This window comes from Drosophila erecta, unplaced genomic scaffold (assembly GCF_003286155.1).
Source record: "Drosophila erecta strain 14021-0224.00,06,07 unplaced genomic scaffold, DereRS2 tig00000021-arrow-pilon, whole genome shotgun sequence".
In the NCBI taxonomy this organism is placed as follows: Eukaryota; Metazoa; Arthropoda; class Insecta; order Diptera; family Drosophilidae; genus Drosophila; species Drosophila erecta.
The window spans coordinates 2,533,140-2,560,038 of NW_020825198.1; the positions used below are offsets into that span (position 1 = coordinate 2,533,140).

The window sequence follows — 26,899 nt, forward strand, 5'->3', positions numbered from 1 at the left end:
TGCAACCCTTAGAAATGTGGAAAATGATAGGAAAACTTCATGAATATCCTTGTCGGAGCAGTATTTTTCAGAGTTTCCATTCCAATTGCCACATTCGCGTTCACAAATTGCGCATACGTCGTGTGGCCCGTCAAGCTGTCAACTAATTCTGCAGCGAACGCCAGTTCACGCTTCGATGGTCCCAAGAATTCCAGCCCCCGAATCCGAACCCGAATCCGAATCCGACTCTGTATCCGTATCTGTGTTTGCATGGAGCAATATTTGTCTATATACTCGCATTCATTGCTATTTTTGGTCCGCCGAGCACATTTCTGGCTGGCACTTGGCCGAGCCTATAAATATTTATACCATCATGGTGCCCACAACCCCTCACTGCCTCACTGTCAACTGGAAAATGTACCAGTTGTTTGGCCATTCATACGTCATAGCCGACATAATCCAGTCATGATCGGCTTAATTAACTTTACTGTGGACATACTCCGCTAACCACGTAAGCATCGTAAAACCAGCCGATTCTGATGAAAACTTCATCACATTTCGCCAGCAGATATTTGGGCAATAGTTGAATTGCTTTCCCATTGCTCCGCATCCAAATGTCAAGCCAATGAAATCCTCCATGGCTGCTGACCTGACCTCAATTCGATTCGCTGTCATATCATTCACCTTTCTTTGCCGCCTCTTATTTTTATTGGCCCGACTGGCTGTTGTTGGTGTCACTTAAGCAGCTTATTGCTTGCCTAATTACCTGCGCCACTATTGAGGCCAACAAGAACTCGGGAGTGCGCGAAATACAAATAAAGGTTAGTAATGGCCAGCGATTATAGAAGGTCGATTGGATTCGCGAGCTTTGAAGAGGGCATCCACAGAAATATATAAATATGTTCATATGTGCGGTTTGCAAAGAACTAGAAAATATGGCGATGATTTATGTGCTTGTTTCCTAGTCTTTGATTAGTTTTCGGTGTATTTCTTTGGTGAAACCAAAATGAGATAGCAGTAGGAACAACCAGCAAGTACTATCACACCATCATTCCCAAACAATTAGCTCATTCCAACTTGTTGGCCACGATTCCCACCTGAAGTGGGTAATTTCTGCGAATTGCGGATTGGCCAATGTCGCGCTCGTAAACCCAGTTTCTTTGCTAAAAGCATTTTAGAATTTTGACTAGAAGATAGAGTGGCACCTCTTCCACTTCCATCTGCATCGCCTCAAAGTTGCCAGTTCTTGTTTAACTGTGTTTTTATGTCAGCATTTTATGGGTTTGTTGGCGAGTGAGTGTTTTGCTGTTATTATTATATTGTTGGTTTTGTTGGTTTTGTTTTTCGGGGGGCTTTTGTTCAACTCTGGCACTCCCTTCCCTCAAACAAGCAACAATACTGAAAAATCAACCAACAATAACAGTATAAGCCAGGTTGTTCTGGAAGGCTTTTGTTTTTTTCACACTCTCGCTGGCTGTCACATTTGCATTCAGCGAACGGTATTGTCAATATCTTTTGCACTTTTGCCGACGCTTCGTGCCGTGAAATTTATGCTGCCCATATTCGCCAGTTGCATTCAGTAGCTTGCAGCGGGCGAACGCGTTCAGATACAGATACTTTCGTATCTTCTATCTGGAATTTCCGTGACTGAACCTTTGGACGAGGAGGATTTCCCGGAAGGGCGACTGTCGTTCCATGTTATTGCTGCAGCGACGTCAGAGCGAAAAAATGTTCGAGGCGTATATCAGAAAACGGTAACAAGGAAACCGAAAATCAATCTCAAAAAAATGTCAACGCAAAAGCGAAAAAAAATCGAACCATAATATCGAGAGAGATTGAGATAGTAAAAAAGCGCACGCTGACATGTGTTGGCCGATTAAATCGATACAGCTCATATATGTCCAATTCGAAGTTATGCTGTATCTTTTTCTAATCTCCCGATAAGATAGCCAACAAAAAATGAACAGTTAGTCAGCCAAAACGAGACTTTGCCTTTCGGTTTTATGGGCAAAAAGAATCACTTTAATAGCCCAATCGTAAATATGTCACAATACCAACTTTGCGGAGAGATCTATGCCGGTTTCGTATGGGGAAATAATTATTTTATGTGCCCATTGAGAAATAGTCTGCATGTCTGCATTTTCTATAAATAAATCATGTATGTCACACCTCAGTCGGTCCATTCACAAATTGTAAATAGGCATACAGAATGTGACAGGGTCAAAAATAATGCACTTTTAAGTTGCATTAGGTTTTTATGCTTTGGCATTTTTAAACACGGGTATTAATCATATTTGAATGATTCCCGAGCTTTGATTTTTTATGGAAGCTGTATTATTTTTGAAAATGCCATTTTGTTTGCTCTTTGGCGTTCGGAAAATTTCTCTTTCCCCAAATGAAAGAGGCAAGGAAAATGCACCGCAAAAGAAAAGCCAACGAAGACATTTCCCAGACAAACGGCGGAAAAGAAGGAAAATACCATACCAAAATAAATATAAAGCACGGGCAATAAAAAAAGGCAAGAAAATAAAGCTGAAAATAATTTAAATTTGCCGACAGCGACGTCGACTGCGGCAGAGCACCACCGCACCGCCGAACCACTCAGCTCGCCCCACCGCACCACCCACTTTCCTCTGCCGACGTTCTCTGCTCTTCTGCTCGGCGTTTTGTTTGTACAATTTTTGCGCTCAGTTGCTCGCGATCGCTTTTTCAATTTTCACGTATCCGAGGCAGCGCTGAAAAATAAACTATATTTTACGCAAAGAACTCGAATCCGAGTATCGAAAAAATACAGATTCTTCACCTCATAGATAGGAAAATAAACAGTGAATAGTGTGCAGAGGAAATCGAAACTAACTGATAAATTTATCATCTAAATCGCTGCGCGTTTCTCGGTCGTTCGGTCTTCGCGTTATCAGGTGCAGAACCAGATAGTATATTCCCTATATGTGTGCTTAGTGGAAGGAAAACCACGTTCCCTTCGAAAATTCTTGGCCAGTTGCCGGTAGACGGGCTCGCATACCGCGTGTGAATTGGAAAAGGTAGTAAATAAACTGGGGTTTCTTTCTTTTTTGGGAAAATCCATGGAAAATCAGTGAAATGTGGCACGAATCGCCAGTTTTCTCGCCCAGCTCTCGAAATGTATATATTTCGTAATGCGCTAAAAATAAGTTCCATGAAAGTGTGCAGTTGTGCAGCCAAATGAAAATTCCAACATTCGAGTGCTACAAATTGCCAAATTGGCGAAATATATATTTAAATTGTATATTGTTAAGCAGCAATGCCAGTGTCTGCATAAATTTGCGTGTTAAATGTGTGTTTTTTGCCCGTGAAATAATCCGCCAAATGGCTTTGGGGTTTGTGTATCCGCTAAGTTGGCCAAATCGAGAGCTGTTTTTTTTATATATTTTTTACCAAATAGCACCCCCTTTCTCTTCGATTAGATCACTCGAAACCTACAACTGTATATTTCCGATAATTCTCGCAACTGTTGCCGCAAATCATTATTTTTGTGGCTCGAAATGTTTGAAATTTAAACGAGGGAATTCTCACGGACTCTTTTCCTCTACCGCCCTCACCCGAAATCCAATTAGCTAGTTGTTGCATTAAAATGTTGTATATTTTTAGTCTTTTTGTTATTTCCCGCTTCCTCTTTTTAACATTCGATGTGCGCCAGGCGTGGAAAATAGGCCCGATAAACAAAACAAATATTGGAAAAACTTGAGAGTCGAACAAGTTGTAGGTGAGGTACTAAATATAGAAGGAAAATGTTCAAGAGGCCTTTGGGTGGTGATAAACTTACAAGTTTATGTGGAGAGCCTGTGTGGAAAAAAACACACAAGCGGCAGTACATATTTACCTTTTATTTCTCTTATCATCAATTCAATTACCTTTCACTGCCCGCTTTTTTTATTGCCGAAACAGTTTGGCTAATTCTGCTGGCCATCGTCGAGCTTGTAAACTTTTACCTTCACTCCCCCGGAGGCTTACAGTGAATCCACAAAAGCAGCAGCCGCCAGCGCCAAAGTTTCACCACCAAAACATAATTAAGTTGGCCAAAATTGCCTATAATTATGTCCGAGGGAGAATGATAGAGATGAATGTTCACAAAGAGATTCACAGTGTATTAAGCGCGTTGTTATGTAAATTTCTGCGCCGGGGGAAAACACGAGTTGTTAGTCAAAAACCAAACAATGCATATGATATACAAATATTTCTCCATATTTTATAGGCAGTAAATTACAATATTGAAGTATTGAACTATTTATTTGTATGACTAAGATATGAGGATACTAAAACATCGATCATGCTTATTGATTTGTATATTGTTCTATTGCAGCTTCAAAGCCAACTCCGCGCCCTTCGACATCTCGGCCACATCGGCCTTCAAGCCCACCAAGCCGCTGGACATCCGCTTGACCCACGCACCGCACCCACCGCTGATCTCCCCGATAACCGGACAGCCACTGAGCCACGTGCCCGCCCCACTGCTGCTGTCCTCGTCGACGAACTCAGGAGCGGGATCCTCGTTCCGCCTGGCACGCAGCTCCACCCAGCCGCTGCAGTCGCCGCGAGTTGTCCACCTGGCCGGTCAGGCTACTGGTGGCCCCGCCTTGGCGCAATCCTCGCTGCTGGCACGCCAGAACTCGGTCAACGACAGCATCAATCTCAGCGAGCAGCTAACCCTCTCCATCGGCACAGACAGCGAGCACATCTTTGAGATGTCCGCTTTGGAGGAGGACTCGGCCATCCAGTCGCTGAGCGACGAGACAGCCGCTTCCGCTTCCGCATCTGCATCTGCAAACTCCACCTCCACGACCACCGCAACCACCATGACACCGCCCAGTGGCCTAACGCGCAGCAACAGCGTTCGGGCCAGGGCCAATATGTTCCAGCAACTGCAGGAGCAGTCGCGCAACCAACGGGCAACGGGTTAGTAAAACCAAATAGCCAAACAGCAAAGGTCTGCCGATGGGTAGTTTGGGGTCGGTATGCCATTCACCCACCAATCAGCACCGCCATTATCGTCGTCATGCGCTGAGTTCGCAGAAATTAGCATGAGGCAATAAAGCAGACGAGCAGCGACCGCTAAGTGAACCGGTGGCACCGCGAACTTGGTTGCCCCATGTCGCAAACCGACCGGAACAAGAAGGCCAAGACCGCAGTGGCCAGAATGGAAGTAGATTAGAGCTAGAGTTGGGCTAGGGCCACAATACTGTTCTGTGGAGTTGGCAGTATTGTGAGGAACTTAGTTGAAAGGAAATAGGAAATCCCTGTTGCATAGTTACCAATTGATTTATAACAATTCCATTTTATGGGCTGTTATAGCTGACACTGAGCAAACAGCTAGACATTCGTTTTGTAGTTTTGAAGAACCCCAGCAAAACCCATACTTCTGCGAATATTAATTAGCCAAGCCCCTAAGCTGGTCAATGTGTATAGCCTCAGCCCAGAGTACTTGCCAGATTTTGCCATTAGCTTTGGTGTTGTTGCGGCAAGCCGCCTCTCATGGTTGTTGGCCAAGTTAATAAGCTGTAAAATGTGTGTCACTTGCCTCACACTCACCCGCACTTCGGAAAGTCGCCGTCTCCGGCAATCAGCAACTAATTGAGGCTTGCGTGTTGGGTAACATTTGTGATCAGGTGGTTGGCACACGGGAAGGGTATAAGAAGGGCTATATACTGACCTGCACTTCAGATTAGACTTTCGTTATCGAAACCGTAAGTAGTCATGTAAAAGTAACTAGGCCCTCTGGGAGAACTATGCCAAAATTTGATCTCTATTAGTAGCACACTTGAACACAAGACACAGAACAATTTTTTTACTCTTTTTGAGCAATAGTTTTGGGATGATATATCATTTGGTTTATTAACTTCGATATGGCTACAAAACGCAAGCTTTTGAAGCCCACTGTCAAGAGGCACAGTACAACTATTATAATCAAATCGTCCATTTCAGGAGCCTCCCGTCAATCTCCACCAGCGCCAGCGGAGGTGTCTTCAAGTGCTGCCGACAATTCCTTACAGAGTGACGAGCGGTCCACGCCAAACGCCACGATGGATGCGGAATTCGGTGAGTGAAGCTATATCAAAGGGTTCTTAGGGGAGGAGAGTGATGCCTAGATGAGCTGCTCCAGCTTTTCCGGCTTGCTACTCCTCCCTCAACTTGCCATTTGCCATTTTACGTTTTCGTTTGATTTGCACGATGCTCATTTGGAATGATAAACATATGTATATGATTATAATTCATACAAAATACTTATTGTTGTTGCTTACTGTGTCTGTGTTCTCTATAATTTCATATATTTTTATTGACTCGCCTGAGACTAATTCACAATTAACTCGAACAAACTCGCATTGGCCGATAGAAATCAGTGTCAAATTCGGGATGCAACAAAACAGTAGCCACGCCAAATTGCGCAACGAAAGAAATGGAAAAACTGCAAAACAAATTCGTACACAGCTCGTAATTCGGTTTTCCATGCATGTGCGTACGTTGGGTTTTCATTTGCGAGTTTTCCATTATTTGCGCCAGTTTCAGTTCTCTAACAAATGAATTAACTCCTCGTTGTTGTTGTTGCCGTTGCTGTTTTGACTTGTTTTATTGATGTTGTTGTTGCCGCATGAGAAAACTACTAATAATTTATTCCCCACAACTGTATTTTTATGTAATTTAAGACGCGCGTGATTTACTTATCCATTTATTTATTTGCCACATTCCCATCGAGGTCTTTAGCGCAGTTAATTAGGCGTTCATAATTTTACGGCCTTAATGTACAACATTTTTTACGCCTACCCGAATGGCGTTTTCTTCCTTGAAAGTGATCCACCATAACTCCTGACCCACTTGAAAATGGGTTGGGCTAATGGTAACCTCCTTCGTATCTGTTATCGGCATGCTTTATGGCCAAAATATGGGTCGTACGTTATTGAGCAAGTTCTTTGTGGTTTGGCATAAAAAACAGGCTGTAAAATTTATTGCCAAAAAGGTGGGAGAACGTTGACCTTGATAGACGCCAGATAAATATATAATTACCATGCACAAATGTTTAGGGCTTTGAACAAACAAATATCAGTAATTTGTGTGATAAGTACATTTTAAATTAGCCACATGCTACATTACCACGAATTGTGGTTCAAACTTTACTTGATTATATTAGATTTATATGGTCTCATGATGCATACTTTTGCTTTCCATTGACTCGAAAGATGTGCTCTTCAATAAATGATTTAAGCCATTTGGTCAGTTCAGTCCAGTTCAGTCATAATTTCAACTATTTCAATGTTCAGAATTCTCCAGCTTGTTCCAACCAGCTTAAATCGTGCCCACAAAGTTTTCCATCATTTCTTGGCGTCTTGTTTATCAGTTAAACAACCCACACAAATATCGCACAGACGCTTACAAAGAAAGTTCATATCAATTGAAAGCGCTGTGGAAGAACCAATATCGAAAGTTACAAATGAAAATGAAAATCGAGAAGATGGCAGTTGTGTGTGTGGTGGACAAAGCAAAAAGCATCAAAAGCGTAAAAGCGCAAAAAGTGGCGAATTATAGAAATTGCTGCATAAACGCCAGACCAACTTTCTATGATTCAGTTATGCGGGCGTACAAATCATCTTTTGTGATGGTCGCTCACTGAGTTTAGTGCCTGATAAAGGCAGCTGCAAATGATAGCGTAGTGCGGGAAATGTATAGCATTATCGCAGCAGCGGCAGCATTTGAGTGTGGGCAGCGGATATAACCGAATGCGCAGCTCGTCTTTGACTCTTGTAAGTCGCGGCAACTCAAAGAAACCACAGGCAGCCAGAGCAGCAGCAATGAATATTTAGATTTGAATAAGATTCCAACTAGTGACACTTCGAGCAGACTGAGCAAATGCAATGCGTAAGTGGTGCAAAGGCCCCAGGATGAACTCTAGCAAAAACTAATCTCTAACACCAAACCCCCTATAGAACCCTCATCCCTGTCGCTGGCTGAGCGGCTGGCCTTCTTCAGCAATCTTTGCGAGAGCGGCGGAGGAGGTGGGAGTGCCAGCGCCAGCGGAAGATACCGCAGTCGCACCAGCAGCTACTCGAGGAGTCCGCCCGTCGATCGCACCACTCCCAGGAGCAGCACCACCGCCAGCAGTACAAGTGTGACGCCCACGCCCATGGACTACTCCCCGATTCCACACGACAAGGAGCCCTCCAGTCTCACGCTAGAGAGCATCATCGAGCCCGAGCAGGAGGAGGTCAGGGAGCAGGTCGGCCAGGAGGAGGTCAAGTTGAGGAAGAAGCAGCCACTCCTGAGGGAATCTTCCCAGCACAATGGCTTCCACGTGCTAACCAGGTCCGCCACCGAGCCGCCATCGTCCACGTTGCCCCTGCCCATAAGCTGTAGGACTGTAGGAAAGCTAGTCCTGCCAGATACCTTCCGCGGCGATCGCAACAATAACAGCAGCACTAAAAGTGGCAGCACCAGCTGGAGCAGCTCTTGCATGGTCAAGCTGCAGAACTTGGAGCCCGTAAGCCTGTCCGTTCACTCCCGCACCATTGGCAAGGTGAAGTCTCCGTTTATAGAAAAGCAGCAGGAGAAGCCGCATGCCGAGAAGCTGACGAACGGCATCAGCGACAGTGGCTCGGACTCGGGCAAGGAAAACTGCGCCTCCAACGAGCAGGAGCATCTGCAGCACCAGCCGAGCCAGCAGACCCAGCAGTCGCAGGATGAGGATCGAGCTCCGCCCAGGGTGTCCGAGATGCGGAGGAAAATCAGCCGACTGGTGCAACAGCAGCAGACGCAACCACAGCCCGTCAATCGGCGGCACACCACCGAGATCACCTCCGTGACCATAGGACTGCGATCCCCCAATGTGGACGATCGCTTTGCCAAGTACTTTGGTGTTAAGGAGAGCGGCAACAGCACGACCACCCTGCAGAAAACACAATCGCTGCCACCCAGCCAAGTGGAGGCCACCAATGCGCACGTGAAACTGCCGCAGATCACTACCGTGGTTTCCAAACGGCGGGAGCTGCTCAAGAGGACGCGACCCCTGTCCATGGATCACTACTCCAGCGGCTGCACCAGTCCCACAGCCATGCCAAGTCCCAAGAGAGCACATTCGCCCGTCGGCCGGCGGAAGGTCGCCATTTCCAGCATCGAGGACATTGAGGTTACCCCCGATGAGCTCCGCTCCGCTGGCAGGAACTTCAAGCTGTTGTACGGCGAGTTACTGGGCTGAAAAATTGTCTATTTTGGCCAAGCATTCAAAATTTCCCAATTTTTCAAATTTCCCAAAACCCCTGCTTTCACTTACGAACACAAAAATATCGCTCTCTTCGTGTGGGTCCGCGCTCAGTGTGATAGATGCGTCCGATCCCAATTGCAAGCTATTAACTATCTATTAGTCTCATAGTAATCCCAAAAAAGAAAACAAAAAGAACGAATCGAAAATTCCACAGATATGTCAAGCGAAAACGAAACTAATAAATGAAAAAACGATGTATGTTAGGAATGTATTTAAACCAAGAGACAGTTTTATTCCCAACGGCTCGTATATTATGTCTGGCCAGCAAAGCCTTCCAGTTTACATTTATCCTATATTATTATGCCGAACTGCTTTTGTGCTTATTTATACATAATACACTACTTTTTATTTACATTTAAAAACGAATTGTACCTTAAACGGAATTATATTATGATGAGTATGTATTACATTTATTATTATTATTGTAATATTTAATTAATGGAAGTTGTTAAACCAAGAAAATAAATCCAAGAAATGTGCTAAAGAATGAGAGCAACATACTATTAGCTAAGAATCCCAATGCTGAGTAAGTACTTTATGAGGCTCTTTATAAGTACTTAAATGTTTGAGTATGTTTATGGGCCTTTCTTAGAGCCTTTCTCCGCGCTTCTCAAGTTTGTAAGTATGCAGTGGCTGAGCATGTTTTTTTATGATTTTCGCCTGTTTCTTTATGAATTGATTTGCTGCATTTTTTTAACTTCAAAAACCTCATTATTTGGCAGCTATAACATAAATTAATTGATGAAAATTGATATATTTTGTAGGAAAACCAACCAACGAGCCACTAAAGGGCATTCTTAAGACGGGGACGCCAGTGCTTGGTATGGGACGTGGTTTAATGCCCGTGGATCTCAATGCCGAACTGAAGAATCGCCTCAAACGCTCCACCCATGCCACTGTGTCCAATCTCCGCAAATCTGCCACCACAGCAGATGCCACTAGAGCAGCTAGTGATGAGGTGGACAATCCGCAGAGGAATCTAGCCCAGATCCTGAGGAACGTGTCCAAGGAGAACTCCACGCCGAAGCACGATGATGCCGTGAGTCTGGTGCGGAATCTCTCCACCTTGGGACAACCTCGATCGCTGGCCAGAGACGATGCAGCCGGGAATTGTGCCTCGGCATCCGAAGGCGAGAGTTCGGGGGGTCGCGAGATTGAGGCCATAATCAAGAACAGTGCTGTGGCCAGACGTCGCCGGCAGCAACAGCAATCGCAGCAGCAGAATCAGCCAGATGGGTGAGTCCTGGTCCTGGTCCATGTCCTGGTCCTGCTCCTCCTCGTCCAGCATCTGCGTCCTGTGCTCCGTGTGTTAGTGCACTAACCCATAGCTATTACTAACCTGCAGTTGGTGTGCAACGTTCCACAGCATCGTGGTTTTATAATCGTATATGTAGACATAACGTTTAGACAGCAACATACATGCATCAAATGTGTGTGCTCCTCAAGACTGGTTCCCAAAAGTAAAACTAAATATTTACACTTAATGCCGAGTTGCGATGAAATTTACATTAGTTAGACGTTCATCACCTTGTATTGAACATTTGTAAATGTATCCGCACACTCCACACCCAGTGTTCGTTTGCCGCAAAGACTTTTGCTTTCGATTTAACCGACTTTCTGCACTCGAACAAAAAGATTCCTAGTCAGAGTGCAGCCCATGGCAAGAAGCTACTACTGGCCACTTGGCCAGCGGCCACAACAACATCCGCATCCGCCGCAGCAACAAGGCCAACAGCAGCAGCAGCAAGTGTTGTTCATGCAGCAGCAACCAAAACCCCTTTACAAGCTTCTTCAGCCCCGACATTTTGTAAAGAATTAGAAACTAAGTTTAAGCTTGCATTGCTTACTACCGTTTGTGCAAAAACTAATTAACTGATATATACACAACAAATAATATATTTTATCGAAAACTTGTTTTAAAGATATATTATGCCACATTATATATTTTTACGTGATGCCAAAAAGCAGATGAAAGCAAATAAAAAGAAACATTAATAAAGTTGACGGAAATCCTAATTGAGTGTAGTTTTGTTTGGCCACTAACTGTTCTTTCTTACTAACTGAATGTTTACTAACAGCATGGAACATTAAATAATCTACTGCTACCATTTTCTTGTTCAAAGTTGGAAGTATTACAAGTTTTCGTTTCGCGGCAAACTTTAAAATTGAAAATCGATGAATCCATAATCGATTGCTCCAAAGTTGATATCGATATTTTCCGTTTTCTCTTTCACCATAACAGTGTTTCGCTCTGTTAACATAAGTGTTAGGCTAAATGTTATCGTAGCAGAGTTTCATATCTTAACATTTCTGGGAATTCCGTAGTTTCAAACCATCGACCCAAGTTTCCAGCTTCTTCCCACAAACAACTTAACAGAAAGAGAGTAAGCAAGTGTACTTAAGAGAGAATTAGAGTAGCCGTATCCAAGGGTATTATCCCCTTCAGTGAAACTGGTCACACTGCGGCGTATATAACCAGGAATAAACCGGAATTCAGCGCGATTTTTAAAAAGTTTTCGCCTCGAACGGTCGTTTTAAGCGTCGCGGAGCAAGAAGAAGAATATACGCACAGCTGTTTGTGACGCGAGTTTTGTTTATGAAACATATCAACAAAAGCTATGGATATTAGTGCCGCACCAATGCTCGAATATATTCTGTAGTAAATGTGCAACGATTTTATTAGGTTCTCCGTGCAAATACGTGTTTTATTTTGTCGTTTACCTTTGGAAACGCGCGCGTTTTTGTGCCGGTTGTACAACTTATGCAAATTCAGCGCGTCCGCAGATAATTTATTGTTGCTGCGAGCAAGAAGAAGGTTTTGCTTCTAAATTAAAACAATTGCTGGCAATTGAAAGTGCAAGTGCATATTGCGGCGGAAACAGCGGCTTTTTTGCAGTCTCTTAAAGGTTTGTACCAATTATTGAGGATTCATACAAAAAGCAGAAGTTCCTTTATTTTTCGAAGGGTTGCATCTGCCTGGTTCTGTCTCCCTCTTACTCCCGTTCTCCTTGTCTTACCTGCAGCCAAACAGCCGAAAAAAACTGTAAAATGGTTGTTTTGTTTCCATTCAAACATTTTGCTGATTCACCGAAACCTCTGCAGACTTCCATGCACTGGAAAGAGTGGGGGCTTAAATGAAACGAAAAGCAACGATAAGATGTTGTTGAATTATTGAAGTCGTCAAGAGTTTGCCAATTCGTAAAACAAATTAAAAATTGTGGATTTTAAATTAATGTGTGCCTTAATCAGAAGTTTCTGAAGAAAACTAACCTCTTTATCAGTTTGGGAAGTCCCTCTATAGCTCAATAATTATATGGATTTATTTTATTGCTTCGGGAATCTCTAAAATAGTGTACATATATTATTAATTTTTTTTTTAAAGTGTATCACCCCGGTTTCAAAGATTTGTTGTTGTCCAGACATTGTTGTTGTTTTCGTGTTTGCTTGCACTTGGAATCTCCACTGTTTTTCTCTCTGTCGATCCGTACAAAAAAAATGTTTGCAGCCGACGCTTTTGTTTTGGTTTTATTTCTTAGTGCTTTCCAGTTTTTTAAGTCCGACTCGCTTGAGCAATTTTAGCAAAATTTTGTTGATTTAGTCGATTTTAATTATCAAGTGTTTGATGTCTATTGTCTCTGGGTTCAAGGTTGGAAATTCAGGCCAGCATTTACATAAATATCCGAAAGCAGGCACGCTCGAAAAATTAAATCAATGAAAATTATAGGAGTTTTACCTCCAGCAATTTATTTCAACTTTTTATATTTGTTTATTCAAACATTTCTGAATTGTATTGCATAATTCCAGTTCGGCGGAACTCCTCCACAAAACAGGTAATCCAGAAAATCGCAGCTAATGATCAAATAAAATAATCAAATGCGGAGCGAATCAAATGTTGGAGTTGTTGGAGAATGCCTTTCGTTTTCCATGAATTTGCATAATTTGTACTTTTATTCAGCTTTTTTTTTTGGTTCGCTTTGGCCCGTGGCAAATTTCTTTTGGCGGTGCCATTTGATGGGCGAGAAATGAAAACGAAATTAGTTTGCAATTTGTTTTATTTCGATTTGTGTTTTAATGGCCAGCGTGTCTGCCCAAAACCAATTAAATAATAGTAAATCGCCATGGAAAAGAGTGCAGTCACTGCTTTCAGAAAAAACCCATTGGTCTCACTTTTCAGCAGTTGTGATTATTCAACTGATCAGTACTGTTGATTTGATAAAATTGTACTTATTGGATATCAAACATGTTCGAGGAATATAGACATTTGTTTAGTAGCAACAATGTTAGCTCTGTTTGATATTTCAATAGGGGGAATATGCAACACAAATACTCGGAAAAGTTATTAAGGAAGGTGGCTTCCCTACTTGGAAAATATGCCTGTACTCGTATACTCGTAGCTTACCTAGATAAGAAGTCGCGTCTTCGGTTTCCCTTTTTTATGGCAAAGTGCTCATTTGTAAACAAACAATAGATTGGCCATAAATAGACAGTCGAGTGCTGCTTATCGCCTCGGTATCGCTTTTTATGATAGTCAGGGGCACTTGGGGTTAATTTCACTGCATAATACACATGGGAAAGTGCTGGAAGTGGATGTGCATCACCATTACCCCAAATACACATGCACAACACCCACAACGAAGAAAGAGAGGGCAACATCCAAGGGATAGAGATAGAGATAGCAATGCCCGATCACGTCGGTATAGGAAAAACGTGAGTCCAAACGCTAATGAGCCAAAGCAAATAAACGAGGCGGATTGAAACAAAAGTTCTGCGGGAGAAGCTGAAAAACTCAGGGGCCTCGCCCAGTGCACAAAGAAAGAAGCATATAAATATATTATATATATATATATTGTGCCAAATCTAGTTAAGTAGAACAATTTCAATTTATTTCATTGATTGCATTGCTATGTAGAAACAAACTAGGAGAAAACAAGACAGAAGGTTGCTTCTAAACAAAAGATCTGCTTTTAGATATCTGTGTCTAAAAGCCATTTGTCTGAGTGCATATGGCAGCTCGGATCGGCTGGCATTAATTGAAAAACGCCGCCACCGCCGTCGCCGCCTGATCGAATGATGCATTATCAAACGGAAAGCTTTGCGGCTGAACCGATCCGATACGCTGGGATCCCATAGCCATATAGCATATAGACGATATCTCCGCCCCCGAATCGAGTGGAGAAACATTACCATTTAGGGGCATGTTATTTGATGCTGCGCTCCGTGCTGGAGAATGCATTTCCAGATTACACAACCATTAAACTCACATAATTCGAAGGCACTGATCCATTAATTATGCTTTCGCTTCGGTTTGTTCTGTTCCCACCACGGGGCTATAAATATTATTTTTATTGGAAAAATCTGAGCAGCAACAACAGCATCATCGTCGATTGATGAAGTTGTTCGCGTCTGGCGAAGTTTTATGGGTCCTGGTGCTGCAACGAATTCCCGATCCAATCGCGTTTGCCTTCCCAAGTTGTCTAAAATATTACACAATCGTTGGGCTCTGGTACATTGACTCCTTTCGGCTTATGCCCTGTTTACTTAGCTGCATCTCTTTCTGGCCTTTTGACTACGGTTTGCACAGCTGTTGTATCTGTATCTTTGTATCTGTGTGTTTTGTATCGAAAAATGTGTACAGCTGGCTGTTACTGTCAGTTTCAAATGCTCCGCTTCCTCAATTTGTCTGAGCAAGTGCTTTTGGGGCAAATTGGCCTGTGGCGTTGATTGACCAACTATCGTTTAATTGGACTTACTGGGGAGATAAACCCTTGATCGAGTGCATTATGAAACACCTCTCCCACACTCGCAGCTCATTAAATACCCCATCAATGCCCCCTCAGTTTTTATGCCAGCCAATTTATGGCTCGTGGGCCCCAAAAACTTGAACATTTCGCAATTGGATTCGAATTACTCAAAAATACAACTAGCAAAAAAGCGAACTAGAAAATCCACTGGCAGGAAATGACGAAACTCAAAAATTGGTTTCGTGGATATAGCTGACTTAATATGACTTTAATGAGGACTAATTGCCAACAGTTGGAGGCGATAGAAACGCTCCGAAAAGCTGTCGATCTCAGCAGTTTCTGGAGGAGAAAAAATTTAATTACGCTGAATGATAGCTTTTTAATGTTTGTAGCTTATGGTATTCGATGGTCTGCTATTTATTAGTCATTTCAGAATTTTTCATGTATAATAACTCCATTTAGATGCTCGATTGCATTCTCCAGTCGCTCTACCTCCGATTTCCAGGCAGTTAGTGCATATTTCATGAGTCATTTTTGGCCAGCGCATCACATCCTTTTATGCCTGGACGCCACCATAGTGGCCATGACCATAAATCTATTCTGTTTTATGGCCAGAAGCGGAAACGTGAGTCGCCGCTTTGTGGGCGCATATTTTATATTTTTAGGGCGCAAGAGTCGTAATAGATGCACTTAAACTGTCACTTCAACCGTCCCAGACGGAGTTTTTCCGACATTGACTTTGACACTCGCGAAGTCAACAAACCCGCCAGGATAATATGCAAATCCCCAGGCTCTTTAATTCCTCACTATTTGCATGCTGTGTTTGCTATGTTTGCCTGCCCTGTCTGGCTGGCAAATAAAACTCATCAGGCCAGTTGACAACTCATTAGCTGGGGCATTCAAGGAGGGCTTTCTGGGGAGGAATACCACCTCCTTCACCACGTCCCCGTACAATGAACTCATTTCGGACAAAGTTCTGGTCTGCAACGTGGATTCGTGAACTGGCATTCGCTACTTTTGTTGTCTGACAAGCGCTCATAAATCTGCAACTGCAGCTGGCCCTCATACTTGGAAAAATATTTGTTGTATTGCTGTGAGATTAATTACATGATTTTGCATCATAAGAAAAGCCTAATCCCGAAAATAAATTGTGTTCATTAATTTGCTAAATGCATCGATATTTTTTGATGAAATGGTATCTGTAAGATGCAGCTTTTCCTTTGGAAATTCATACATTATCATTGCAATCTTGGTTTTCTCTGTGTGCAGCTTCCAGTGAATGCAAAGTGGACGTGCCCCATCCCATGCCCACTGCCCTCGATCTGCTCCCCCCGATCTGTCCGATTCCGGACTCCGTCTTCCAGCAGCTGAAAGCAACTCTTTGTGCTGCGCCTGCTGGTTTGGCTCCTTTGTCTGTCTGCCCTGTCATAGATATCATCATTGGGCATTTATTATTTCAGTCCTTCGGTTTGGCGCAGCATCTTCGTGTGCCTGGTTATTCAATTTCCTCCGTACGTAGCAACGTGGCATGTACTTCAACTTCGGTTTCCTTGATGTGCAGGATGGAGCATTCAGGCCACTTGCTATCGCGGACTATCGATTTCTGGGCGACAGAGTGACAAACAATGAGCTGCTTTCCTTTGATATATTGAATTGCATTGTTTGGCCCTGGCTGTCAGTGCATTGCCATTTCCATTTCCACATCCATCTCCACCGGGTGGTGCTGCAGCTCGCATCCAACTCCCAGACTCCCAGACCCCCAATCAACCCATCTTGCTGTCGGTTGTCGGTTGTCGACTGTCGCTTGTCAGTCAATCAATTAGACACCTGTTGCTCGGTGCTTAGGCTTCTACGCTAAAAAGCGAGACAGCTGACATTCACAGACGAACTTCCATATGTCGATAAGTGAGCGCTATAAAAGTCCCCAAAGTAAATATTTTCCTTGATTTATTTAGAAGTTTTAAGCAACTTTTGAAAATGGATTGCCTCGGAAAGCGAAAATGTAAGTTAATCAGTGATCCGGCAGAACAGGATTTTGGATGATGATAGCCTTTTAGTCTTCTGAGTAGCGCACTCTCTCTACCAAAGGAGGGGAACGAGCACTTCCTTCGCCAATTTCCGGCGGTTTGAAGCCGCCATCCTCCATCTTCCATCGGCCATCATCTACAGCATCCTCTGGCCGTAAACTGTTAATCGATTATTAATGACTTTGGCGCAATTAAGTAACAAACAAAGAAAAAATCGCTTCATCGGGCAGCAACAACATGCCATTACCCATTAACAGGCGGCCCCACAAACTTGGCCAAGACAGCAGGAAGAGGGGGTGCGGGGTGCCTGTGTGTTCACTGACAGTAAAAGTTGCAACTTGCTACGTGCAACTGGCAGCTACAGCAACAGTAACAGCAAAAGGCGGCAAGTGCAGGCCAGGCTGCAAGGCAGAAATCTTAAGAAAATCAACATGCAAAACCAAAAACAACTTACGCCTTAAAATGTGAAAATGCGAATGACCCGAATACACCGACACATAGATACACACCCATACAGCTGCGCTGAAATTGATAACATACACGGCGCATGCGCAACACGCCAAAAAGCCTTAAAAGGCACCACAGCCACAACTTCGATGACGACGGGCGACGATTTCCTTTTCTGCGCTTTCAGTTGTTGCTTTTTTCAGCTCCAGGCAAACTAGTTTTACGTACAGTTGGCTAAATACCCTGTAAACGGACGGATAGCAAGGGTATATTCAGTTAATGAGCAAATTAGGCTGATAATATCCAAGGTATACACAGAAAATACCTTATAAGCGGTATATGTTTGAATCCTGACACTTTTTGGGCGTTTTATGCATTGAATTTAAATTCCATACAGGATGCAAGTGATTCGATACCTCATTTACTGAGTGCCACATATTTTCTTGGCTTTTGTTTTTGGCGACAACGATGCCGCCATCGCACTTGCAACTTTTCCTTAATTGGCCAGGCTGTCAGCCCGCTTCGTTGTTTGGCATAAGCAATTTTCATTTATTTATGCAAAACATTCGCAAATATTTATTGAGCATTTTTCACTGGCGCTCTCACGTTGCATTAACACATTTCCCCCAATTTTCAGCCTGTGCCCCAATGAAAACGAAAAGTTCACGTTTTCGATCGAGGAAAACTCGTTTCGTTTGGTTATGCATAACGTTGACAAGCCTCAGATTTTCGTGCGGCATTTGTTTATTTTTTTTACTTTTGTTCACTTTTCGCCATGGCTGAGTGGGTCCAGGTCTAGAGTCCCAGCTGAAGCAGAAGCTCAATGAAGCGCGTAAATTGTGCCGTCAATGTGGGTTAGGAATGGAGTTCTGCAGCTCACATGAGTAGGTGATTAATTCCTCGCATTCAACATCGGCCGTATCGGATGAAAGCCGGTGCGGTAAATTTGTGCAGTTGAGTAATGGTGAGCGGTGCTTGGTCAAATCAATTAGGTTTTAATGGAGTGCTTAAATGAATTAACTAAGGTTGCAACCGGGTACTGGTAGAAACTCGCCGTGGCTTATAAATTGCAATCTTTATCACCTTGGCCTCCGTAGCATAATGGCCACTCCCCTGGAGCATTCCTTGGGATTTTCACCAGCAATTATCGGAACCCACGTCGTAAACACCCAACTACAAGTTGCATTTTAATTAGTTTCGCAGCAAAAGTAAATTAGAAACCAACCAGCCAGCCACTCCCCTTCGTCTGCAGTAAAACGCATCCAGATTGACGTAATCGCATTCCGGGAATTACACATAAGTGGCATACTGCTCCTCGGTTCTGCTGGCTGGCCATTCCATAAAAAGGCCAGCGTCGAATGCCACGCCAATTGTGCTAATAAATGAGCCACTTGCTCTGGGCCCAACAGGTGTTTCGTCTATGGCCATGTCTTTGTTTCCCCTGAATCTCGTTCTTTTTTTCTGCTCAAGCCCTAGAAGGCGGAGGCATTCACAGAGAAAAGCCGACTTGGCCATCGACTTAAAAGGGAAAGAAGCATAAAAAAACAAAAACCCGAAAGCCATAAAAGCCATAAAAGCCAAACGTGTTCTTTTGATTGGTAAAAAGGGGCAGGGGATCGGGGATTGGGGATAGGGGATTGGCACCAAAGAGCGGCCAGCTTCAATGGCTTATAGCCATTCTACAGTTTCTTCAGCTCTGCGCTCCTCCACATTGATTTTCATTGCCATAAATGGCATAATAATTTTGCCCTTGTCTATCTCTTCCATCTCAAGATCTTGTTGAATTATTTCGCATTTGGCTCATTATTGGCTCACATAATTTCTTTATACGGGATCATTAATCACAGCGTTTCCGTCTTGAGGTGTCGAAATCGGAAGAGCCTCAGGCTGCTTTGAAAATCTTTCTTTGGGATCTCATTAATCATGATCTAAACTTATGGTCATTAATGGGCGAGCGAGGTGTGCTTCAGGAGTTTCTAAGGAACTGCAAAGCAATAGCTTGCATTAAAAAATAGTTAAAGGTCAACCATTTTAAAGACCTTCCACTGACACAAGTAAATTGCCAGGATATTCCTATTCCTTGTCTAAATATTTTGCTAATTTCCTCTTCTTTGCCATTTGCGAAACTCAATCCTTCAACCCCTTTTTGCAGGGTTAATTTATTTGCCAGAGGGTTGAATTTCGAGTTGGGCAAATGTTTGCCCAAGGATTTTTTGCTTAGGGACTGCCCCGTCTTTAATTGCGAAGCCCCTTCTTGAAAAAGCTGTACACTTTAGTGGGCATTAGTTTAACAAATTCAATAGCTGCTTGAACTGATCCTCGACGTTTAAAGGGGTCTCGGTGGTGGTTGGTGCTTCGGTGGGTGCCTCGGTGGTCGTGGTAGTGGTGGTGGTGGTCGTTGTGGAGGTCGTGGATGTGGGCTTGGGCATGGGCTTCGGCTTAGCGCGCCCATCCAGGCAGGCCTGCAGGTAGTTGTAGTTCCTGGCGGTGGCCTCCACGTAGTTCCGCTCCGCCCGCTGGCAGCACTGCCCGTGGCGCAGCTCCACCACGCGGTAGCGTTCCTCCAGCACGCTGGCCGACTCTGAGGCGTTTCCCGAGATGCTGTAGGTGGAGACAGTGTTGTTGGAGCCCTGAAATGGTTAGGAATTCATAGTAGGAGATTGTTTGTTTCCTAGCTCGATGGTCCACTCACCACATTGGCATGACACTTGAACGATTCGAGGGTTCCGTTGATCTTGTTGCAAGCCCTGAGCTCACTGCAAACTCTGTCGGATGAAAGTCGGATAGTCCTACGAGTGGCCAGGAAGTCGGAATCGATGCCCTTCCTTGAGTCCGCTGCCGCCGTGTAGCAGCTAGTGTAGTTGGCACTATATAGCTCCGCGATCAGGTTTGACTCGCCAATGTAGCCACCGAAACATGCCACCGAGGCGAAGGGATCCCTCTGCGTCACTCGGGAATTAAGGAACAGACGCGTGAGGCCATCCTGGGTGGGCAGACCCACGTAAGGGGGCAGTGGTCTGCTGACTCCCTCCGCAGGAGACAGTACCAATAAACCGATCACGGCCAGCGAGGCCAGAATTTTCACGGACGACATCTCGGGCCACATTGCAGATATTCACCATTCACCGGAGACAGAAGTTCTTTTGACGCACTGCCTCCGACGGAGACCTCTTTTATATGCAAACTCGATGCTGCTGACAGGCGCGATGATAAGAATGTTATGTGATTTCCTTTCGCGATGCTCTTATCTGTTTTGCAAAACTTTTCTATTGCCTTAGCGCATTATCTTTTGGCCAATGATAAACCATAGATAAACACCAGGCTGCTGTATTGCTTGAATTGTGATCTCCGCGAATTTACGGCTTCCGCGAAGTGCATTTCTTTTTCCATTTACAGCTCCGATTCATATTTTATATGACGCTGGAGAGCACTTCAAAACTGCCGCGATAACTTTCCTCGGCGTGAACGCTTTCTAAGTAGCTGGTTAATATTGGCCCTAGGTAAATACAGTATTTTACGTTGATAAACTCGGGATTCTTTGTGGCGCGCCACGCTCATCCACTGTGCAAATACCCTTTGTTTGGGGCCTAATTTTATAATCAACGCAAATATTGGAACTATGTTCATGACTAGGCTATGTCAGTCGCATTGCGATTAATTGGTTGTAATGGAAGGTGGATGAGTAAGTTATTAAATAGATGTAGTTTCCACGGATCCCCAATACATACGGTTCTGTTTAGAATTAGTCTTTATTTCAGTTTTTTTTTTATTTATCCCATTAGTTATTTATAGGTATTTAACAATCAACAGCGTTATAAGTATTTAATGATTAGATAATAATGCTTACACACTATGTATCACAAACATCCCAGTTACCTTTAACCAAAATCCCAATGCCATTAGAAACATGAATGGTCCTACGACTTTCTGGGCCTTAGACCCACATTTATGCCCGAAGCTGAGCGCAGGATGAAGTTCAACATGGGCTTCAGCTCCTCTCCAAGAGGCAGCAGTTCATAGAACCTGAGGACCTTGCTGATCAGGGCTTTCATTTCCAGAACGGCAAACTTCTGGCCAATGCAGTTCTTGGGTCCCGCACTGAAGGGCACATAGGCAAAGGTATCGTGGCCCTGCTCGCTACCCTCCAAGAATCGCTCGGGCTTGAAGCTGAGTGGGTCTGGGAAGTAATCGGGATCCCGATGGGCGAAGTAGAGAACTAGGTAGATGCTTGTATTGGCGGGAATGGTCTTGTTCCCGATCTTCAGCTCCTGCTGCGCGTGCCTACCAATAGCCGGAACTGGCGGATACAGTCGCATGGTCTCCTTGATCACGCAATCCAGGTACTTCAGGTCCTGTAGCTGGGCTTGGGTCACTGGAGCAGAGGGATCCGGGCCCAGGACGCGCTGCAACTCCTCGTAGATGCGCTGCTGAACCTCGGGATGCCTGGCGATGGCGTAGAGGGCGTGGGACACACCACTGCTGGTGGTGTCATCGCCCTCGAACATGAAGGTGTCGACCTCCTCGCGTATGTCCGCATCGGACAGGGGCTGATTGTTGATGCTCGACTGCAGCAGGATGTCCAGTAGAGCCATCTGCGACTTGCTACCGATCTCGTCATCGCCCAGACCTGCAAGAGATTAGGCAAAAGTCAATGATACCATGAGACTTTCTTGTGAGTCAGTGCACCCACTCAGCGGTCGGTAGGTGCCGTCGGCAATAGCCCGCCGCACGGTTTCTCGCCGCTCGCTGATGACCTTGTCGGTGAAGTCGTGCATGACGCGGATATCGCTCAGCAGTTGGCGGTGCAGCAAAGGTGCCGCCAGCGGGAACAGCCAGTTGTAGCGCCTCGAGAACCTGAACATGCGATCCGGTTGGATATAGACCACACTAAAAGTAGTGGAAATGGGGAAAGTGTAAGCAGAAGTTGAGTTTATATGTGCAATGCCCACCTCTTCAGCGCCTTGACGTAGGGAAAATCGGGGTCCTTCTGGGCATTCACCTGCACTCCCATGGCAGCCTCTGCAAAAATGTCCAATAAATCAATATGAGCATGTAGTTTTCCTTCAATACACAATATAGACTTTTCTACGTCGGTCCAAAACAATTCATGTCAGAATTTAAGTAAATGCACTAAACTAATCTCAGAATTCAACCTCAGAAATCCAGCTTGATTTATTTAAAAGTCAGGTCTAATTTATTTTCATTGAAGTTGTAAAATATCTTAGTCTCATCTCGACTCACCCGTTATCACGTCAAGAGCTGCCAGCGACACATACTTGAGCATATCCACCACTGATTTACCATCGGCCACCTTCCTCAGATTGTCCACCATGACCGCACTATTTCGATCCATGATCTCCACATAGTGTTCAAGGACCTTGAAGTGAAATGCCTGGGTGAAAATCTTCCTCCTGGCATGCCATTTTCGACCCGTGCTAACAAGAAGCCCATCGTTTAGGAACGGTCGTAGATATTGGTAGAGTTGTCCTTTTTCCAGGAGTGTGGTACTGCTCAAGATGGTCTCAAAATACTTGAGGTCCTTCGTGTAGATCAGGGACTCCCCCAAGATCCAAAAACGGAAGGTCTTCCCATACTGGTCAAACTTTTCGCCCACCCATCCGATAATATCTGAAAAGGTTCATTGTGTTAGTTGTTAAGCAATATTACTTTCGTCGTCTATAGTACTCACTCTCCGCTCCCAAGTGAAGTGCCTGGACACCACAGCCCAGGATTGGAATAGAAATGGGTCCTGCGATCCCTGACTTCTTGAAGGCGAGCACTCGTTGGTGCTTGCGTCCAACGTCCCAGGTGAGGAGCAAGATCAGAGTTGCCGTGATCAAGGCTAGCCACATGTTTGCTACTGTTGTGATGACCTTTTGGGAGTGATTAAATGCGCGGATTAGTCCCGAATCGGTTCAGAGTTCGCTGTTTTAATTCGGTTTCACTTTTTGCGTTGTTGAAGCCGCAGCTTTTGTAGATCAACTGTTTGGGCCGAGCGATGATAACCGGCCGCTTGACCAGCCGCGTAATTTGAGTTCACTTTTGAAAACTATATATACTCGTATTCTCTGTACAATCGGATTCTCTGGCTCTCAGCACGCTTCTCTTCGGAAAACTGGTTTCGGTTGAAACATATGATTCGCGTTTTGATTATGAGTCCGAGTGTTGCAAGTCTCCGTATGCGAATCGCATTTAAAGCAGGCTTTTTGTTCTGACAGATAGTCAAAGTGACCATGTCGAGTGAGCAGGTGCTGATATTGAAAGCGTAAAGTGTACATACAGTGAGCATTCGATGCAGTCAAACACAATTAGTTGCTTGCTTTATCAGTTTTATTTGCAACAAAGTGTGCTAAAATTCCAGTTTTTCTAGGTAGTTAGTAAAATAATTATAATCTAAATTATATAAAGCCAAGGTAAAAAGGCTTATAATCGTTTGATAAAATGTTTCCGAATATAAATGCAGCTCGTTTTCTAATTTGCCTCGTAATCCAAACAAAATTATTGACCTTTTTTAACCCCAAAGTAAACCATTTCATTGCGTCGCAGTGTGTGAGGTAAATTCAAGGTAGTAATTAAAGGTAAATTTATGCACCAGACCAACCCCTCGAAAATAGCAAACTCGCGACTTGGCGACATGCAGGGCACCCAGGAAACGGTAGCATCTTCCGATGAGCACAACCAGACACTTGACAAGCCGCCAGTCCAAGCCCTCCAGTTCCTCAGTTCATCATCCCCATCCACCTTTCCCACCAGAAAAAACAGCTGTGACAATCGGAGCGAGGCGACAAGTCACGAGGCCAGACCTCAAGACTACACTTGCAAAAACGGGCAGTAATAATAACAAATCCAATTAAGAAATGAGTTTTCTTTTATATTATAGAAAATTAGTCTTTATTTCAGTGTTTTTAATTATCCCATTAATCACTTATGGGTATTTAACAATCGACAGCATTATAAGTATTTAATAATTAGATAATAATGCTTAGACACTATTATCACAAACGTCCCCGTTACCTTTAACCAAAATGCCAATGAATGGGATGTTAAATGTTTAACCAAAAACATGAGTGGTCCTACGACTTTCTGGGCCTTAGACCCACATTTATGCCCGAAGCTGAGCGCAGGATGAAGTTCAACATGGGCTTCAGCTCCTCTCCAAGAGGCAGCAGTTCATAGAACCTGAGGACCTTGCTGATCAGGGCTTTCATTTCCAGAACGGCAAACTTCTGGCCAATGCAGTTCTTGGGTCCCGCACTGAAGGGCACATAGGCAAAGGTATCGTGGCCCTGCTCGCTACCCTCCAAGAATCGCTCGGGCTTGAAGCTGAGTGGGTCTGGGAAGTAATCGGGATCCCGATGGGCGAAGTAGAGAACTAGGTAGATGCTTGTATTGGCGGGAATGGTCTTGTTCCCGATCTTCAGCTCCTGCTGCGCGTGCCTACCAATAGCCGGAACTGGCGGATACAGTCGCATGGTCTCCTTGATCACGCAATCCAGGTACTTCAGGTCCTGTAGCTGGGCTTGGGTCACTGGAGCAGAGGGATCCGGGCCCAGGACGCGCTGCAACTCCTCGTAGATGCGCTGCTGAACCTCGGGATGCCTGGCGATGGCGTAGAGGGCGTGGGACACACCACTGCTGGTGGTGTCATCGCCCTCGAACATGAAGGTGTCGACCTCCTCCCGTATGTCCGCGTCGGACAGGGGCTGATTGTTGATGCTCGACTGCAGCAGGATGTCCAGTAGAGCCATCTGCGACTTGTTACCGATCTCGTCATCGCCCAGACCTGCAAGAGATTAGGCAAAAGTCAGTGATGACATGTGATGGCATGAAACTTCCTTGTGAGTCAGTGCACCCACTCAGCGGTCGGTAGGTGCCGTCGGCAATAGCCCGCCGCACGGTTTCTCGCCGCTCGCTGATGACCTTGTCGGTGAAGTCGTGCATGACGCGGATATCGCTCAGCAGTTGGCGGTGCAGCAAAGGTGCCGCCAGCGGGAACAGCCAGTTGTAGCGCCTCGAGAGCCTGAACATGCGATCCGGTTGGATATAGACCACACTAAAAGTAGTGGAAGTGGGGACAGTTTTATCAGAATTTGAGTTTATTATGTGCAATGCCCACCTCTTCAGCGCCTTGATGTACGGAAAGTCGGGGTCGTTCTGGGCATTCACCTTCACTCCCATGGCAGACTCTGCAAAACGATCCAATAAATCAATACTGTATATGAGCATGTAGTTTTCTTTTAATGCACAATATAGACTTTTCTACGTCGATCCAAAACAATCATATATCCAGGTGGTAGCAGAATTAAGTAAATGAATTTATCTAAAGAAAATAAATAAATATAAAAATAAAACCTAAAAAGAACCAATTCTCAAAAATCCAACGCGATTTATTTAAAAGTCAAGTCTAATTTATTTTAATTTAAGTTGTAAAATATCTTAGTCTCATCTCGACTCACCCGTTATCACGTCAAGAGCTGCCAGCGACACATACTTGAGCATATCCACCACTGATTTACCATCGGCCACCTTCCTCAGATTGTCCACCATGACCGCACTATTTCGATCCATGATCTCCACATAGTGTTCAAGGACCTTGAAGTGAAATGCCTGGGTGAAAATCTTCCTCCTGGCATGCCATTTTCGACCCGTGCTAACAAGAAGCCCATCGTTTAGGAGCGGTCGTAGATATTCGTACAGTTGTCCTTTTTCCAGGAGTGTGGTACTGGTCAAGATGGTCTCAAAATACTTGAGGTCCTTTGTGTAGATCAGGGACTCCCCCAAGATCCAAAAACGGAAGGTCTTGCCATACTGTTCGAACTTTTCGGCTGCCCATCCGGCAATATCTGAAAAGGGCTTATAGTGTTAGTTATTAAGCAATATTCCGTGGTCTAAAGAACGCACTCTCCGCTCCCAAGTGAAGTGCCTGGAGACCACAGCCCAGAATCGGAATAGAAATGGGTCCCGGGATCCCTGACTTCTTGAAGGCGAGGACTCGTTGGCGCTTGCGTCTAAAGTCCCAGGTGAGGAGCAGGATCAAAGTTCCCGTGATCAAGGTTAGCCACATGTTTGCTACTGTTGTAATGTCCTTTTGAGAGTGATTAGCCCCGAATCGGTTCAGAGTTGGTTGTTTCCCTTTCGGTTTCGGTTTCCCTTTTTGCGTTGTTGATGCCTCAGCTTTTCTAGATCAACTGTTTCTTTCAGTTTAGTTTTGAAAACTATATAATCTCTGTACAATCGGATTCTCTGGCTCTCAGCACGCTTCTTTCCGGGGAACTGGTTGTGTTTGAAACATATGAGTGTTGCAAGTCTCGGTATGCGAATTGCATTCAAAGCGGGTTTTTGTTCTAACAGAAAATGTAAAGTGTACTTACTGCATTCGGTGCAGTCAAACAAAATTAGTGGCTTGCTTTATCAGTTTTATT

General features: G+C 44.4%; 4 protein-coding genes across 12 annotated transcripts in view; 2 read left to right on the forward strand and 2 right to left on the reverse strand.

Annotated features, from left to right (window-relative positions):
- LOC6546493 (mucin-12) overlaps positions 1-11,278 on the forward strand; it is an 80,483-nt gene extending 69,205 nt beyond the window's left edge. For 3 of the 9 annotated variants that reach the window (XM_001971243.3, XM_026976897.1, XM_015158161.2), the window contains 3 exons: positions 4,319-4,911; positions 5,938-6,051; positions 7,932-9,749. In XM_001971243.3, the coding sequence (XP_001971279.2) occupies positions 4,319-4,911; positions 5,938-6,051; positions 7,932-9,196 (1,972 nt within the window). In that variant the 3' untranslated portion in view covers positions 9,197-9,749. Of the gene's footprint in view, positions 1-2,944; positions 3,021-4,318; positions 4,912-5,937; positions 6,052-7,674; positions 7,864-7,931; positions 9,750-10,026 lie in introns of those variants that run through there. The other 6 variants (XM_015158160.2, XM_026976898.1, XM_015158164.2 and 3 more) reach the window with 5 other exon arrangements.
- Positions 11,279-11,709: 431 nt separating this feature from the next.
- The window catches only part of LOC6546499 (supervillin), a 37,230-nt gene continuing 22,040 nt past the window's right edge, over positions 11,710-26,899 (forward strand). The window contains exon 1 of the mRNA XM_015158166.2: positions 11,710-12,168. The gene's annotated coding sequence lies outside the window, so the exon portion shown is untranslated. The remainder of the gene's footprint in view (positions 12,169-26,899) is intronic.
- LOC6546495 lies at positions 19,660-20,678 on the reverse strand. Its single transcript, XM_001971245.3, has 2 exons — positions 20,170-20,678; positions 19,660-20,107 (listed from the first exon to the last, which is right to left on the reverse strand). Exons 1-2 carry the CDS (start codon positions 20,581-20,583, stop codon positions 19,760-19,762), a joined length of 762 nt encoding a protein of 253 aa, XP_001971281.2. The 5' UTR covers positions 20,584-20,678; the 3' UTR covers positions 19,660-19,759.
- Positions 21,340-26,651, reverse strand: LOC6546496. Its single transcript, XM_026978082.1, has 9 exons — positions 26,379-26,651; positions 25,934-26,320; positions 25,334-25,663; positions 24,552-25,260; positions 23,167-23,387; positions 22,719-23,105; positions 22,427-22,496; positions 22,168-22,364; positions 21,340-22,104 (listed from the first exon to the last, which is right to left on the reverse strand). Exons 1-9 carry the CDS (start codon positions 26,539-26,541, stop codon positions 21,395-21,397), a joined length of 3,174 nt encoding a protein of 1,057 aa, XP_026833883.1. The 5' UTR covers positions 26,542-26,651; the 3' UTR covers positions 21,340-21,394.

Coding starts and splice junctions, on each gene's coding strand:
- LOC6546495 (XM_001971245.3), bottom strand. CDS start 20,583: ATGTGGCCCGAGATGTCGTCCGTGAAAATTCTGGCCTCGCTGGCCGTG. Junction 20,108..20,169: donor TCAAGTGTCATGCCAATGTG/GTGAGTGGACCA, acceptor TAACCATTTCAG/GGCTCCAACAACACTGTCTC.
- LOC6546496 (XM_026978082.1), bottom strand. CDS start 26,541: ATGTGGCTAACCTTGATCACGGGAACTTTGATCCTGCTCCTCACCTGG. Junction 25,261..25,333: donor CGGCACCTACCGACCGCTGA/GTGGGTGCACTG, acceptor AATCTCTTGCAG/GTCTGGGCGATGACGAGATC. Junction 23,106..23,166: donor ACTTCACTTGGGAGCGGAGA/GTGAGTACTATA, acceptor GAACCTTTTCAG/ATATTATCGGATGGGTGGGC.